This window comes from Plectropomus leopardus, unplaced genomic scaffold (assembly GCF_008729295.1).
Source record: "Plectropomus leopardus isolate mb unplaced genomic scaffold, YSFRI_Pleo_2.0 unplaced_scaffold85554, whole genome shotgun sequence".
Lineage (NCBI taxonomy): Eukaryota > Metazoa > Chordata > Actinopteri > Perciformes > Serranidae > Plectropomus > Plectropomus leopardus.
The window spans coordinates 1-563 of NW_024694300.1; the positions used below are offsets into that span (position 1 = coordinate 1).

General features: G+C 54.0%; 1 protein-coding gene across 1 annotated transcript; it reads left to right on the top strand.

Annotated features, from left to right (window-relative positions):
- Positions 1–85: 85 nt before the first annotated feature.
- LOC121940381 (vacuolar protein sorting-associated protein 16 homolog) lies at positions 86–556 on the top strand (the record flags this gene model as incomplete). The annotated part of the gene is made up of 3 exons (XM_042483164.1): positions 86–194; positions 317–451; positions 528–556. Coding segments are annotated over 3 exons (273 nt in total), but the record flags the coding sequence as incomplete, so codon positions are not given.
- Positions 557–563: the final 7 nt, after the last annotated feature.

Below are 563 nucleotides of genomic sequence, written 5' to 3' on the forward strand. Positions count from 1 at the left end.
CTGTCTCTCTCACCTGTTTCTGTCTCACACCTGTCTGTCTCTCTCACTTGTCTCTCTCTCTCTCTCTCTCCTGTCTGTCTCTCAGGTTGGTGTATCGACAGTTTTATCCGTTAGCGATAGAAATCTGTCGTTACCTTAAGATTCCAGATTATCAGGGAGTCAGCCGAGTCCTCAAACACTGGGCCTCCTGCAAGGTAACCTGTCTCACCTCACTCACCTGTGCCACCTGTCTCACCGTTAAACACCTGTCTCACCTGTGCCACCTGTCTCACCCATCTCACCTGTCTCACCTATCTCACCTGTCTCACCTGTGCAGGTGCAGCAGAAGGACCTATCTGACGAGGCCATAGCGCGGGCGGTGTGTGTGAAGGTGGGAGACTCACCTGGTGTGTCTTACTCTCACATCGCAGCCAAAGCTTACGAGTGTGGACGCACCGAGCTCGCCATCAAGGTAACTGAGCACTGGACCTCATAACACAGACCTGTCCCACCTGTCTGTCTCACCTGTGTCATCCCTCTGTGTCCAGCTGTTGGACTCGGAGGCCCGGTCTCACCTGTCTCTG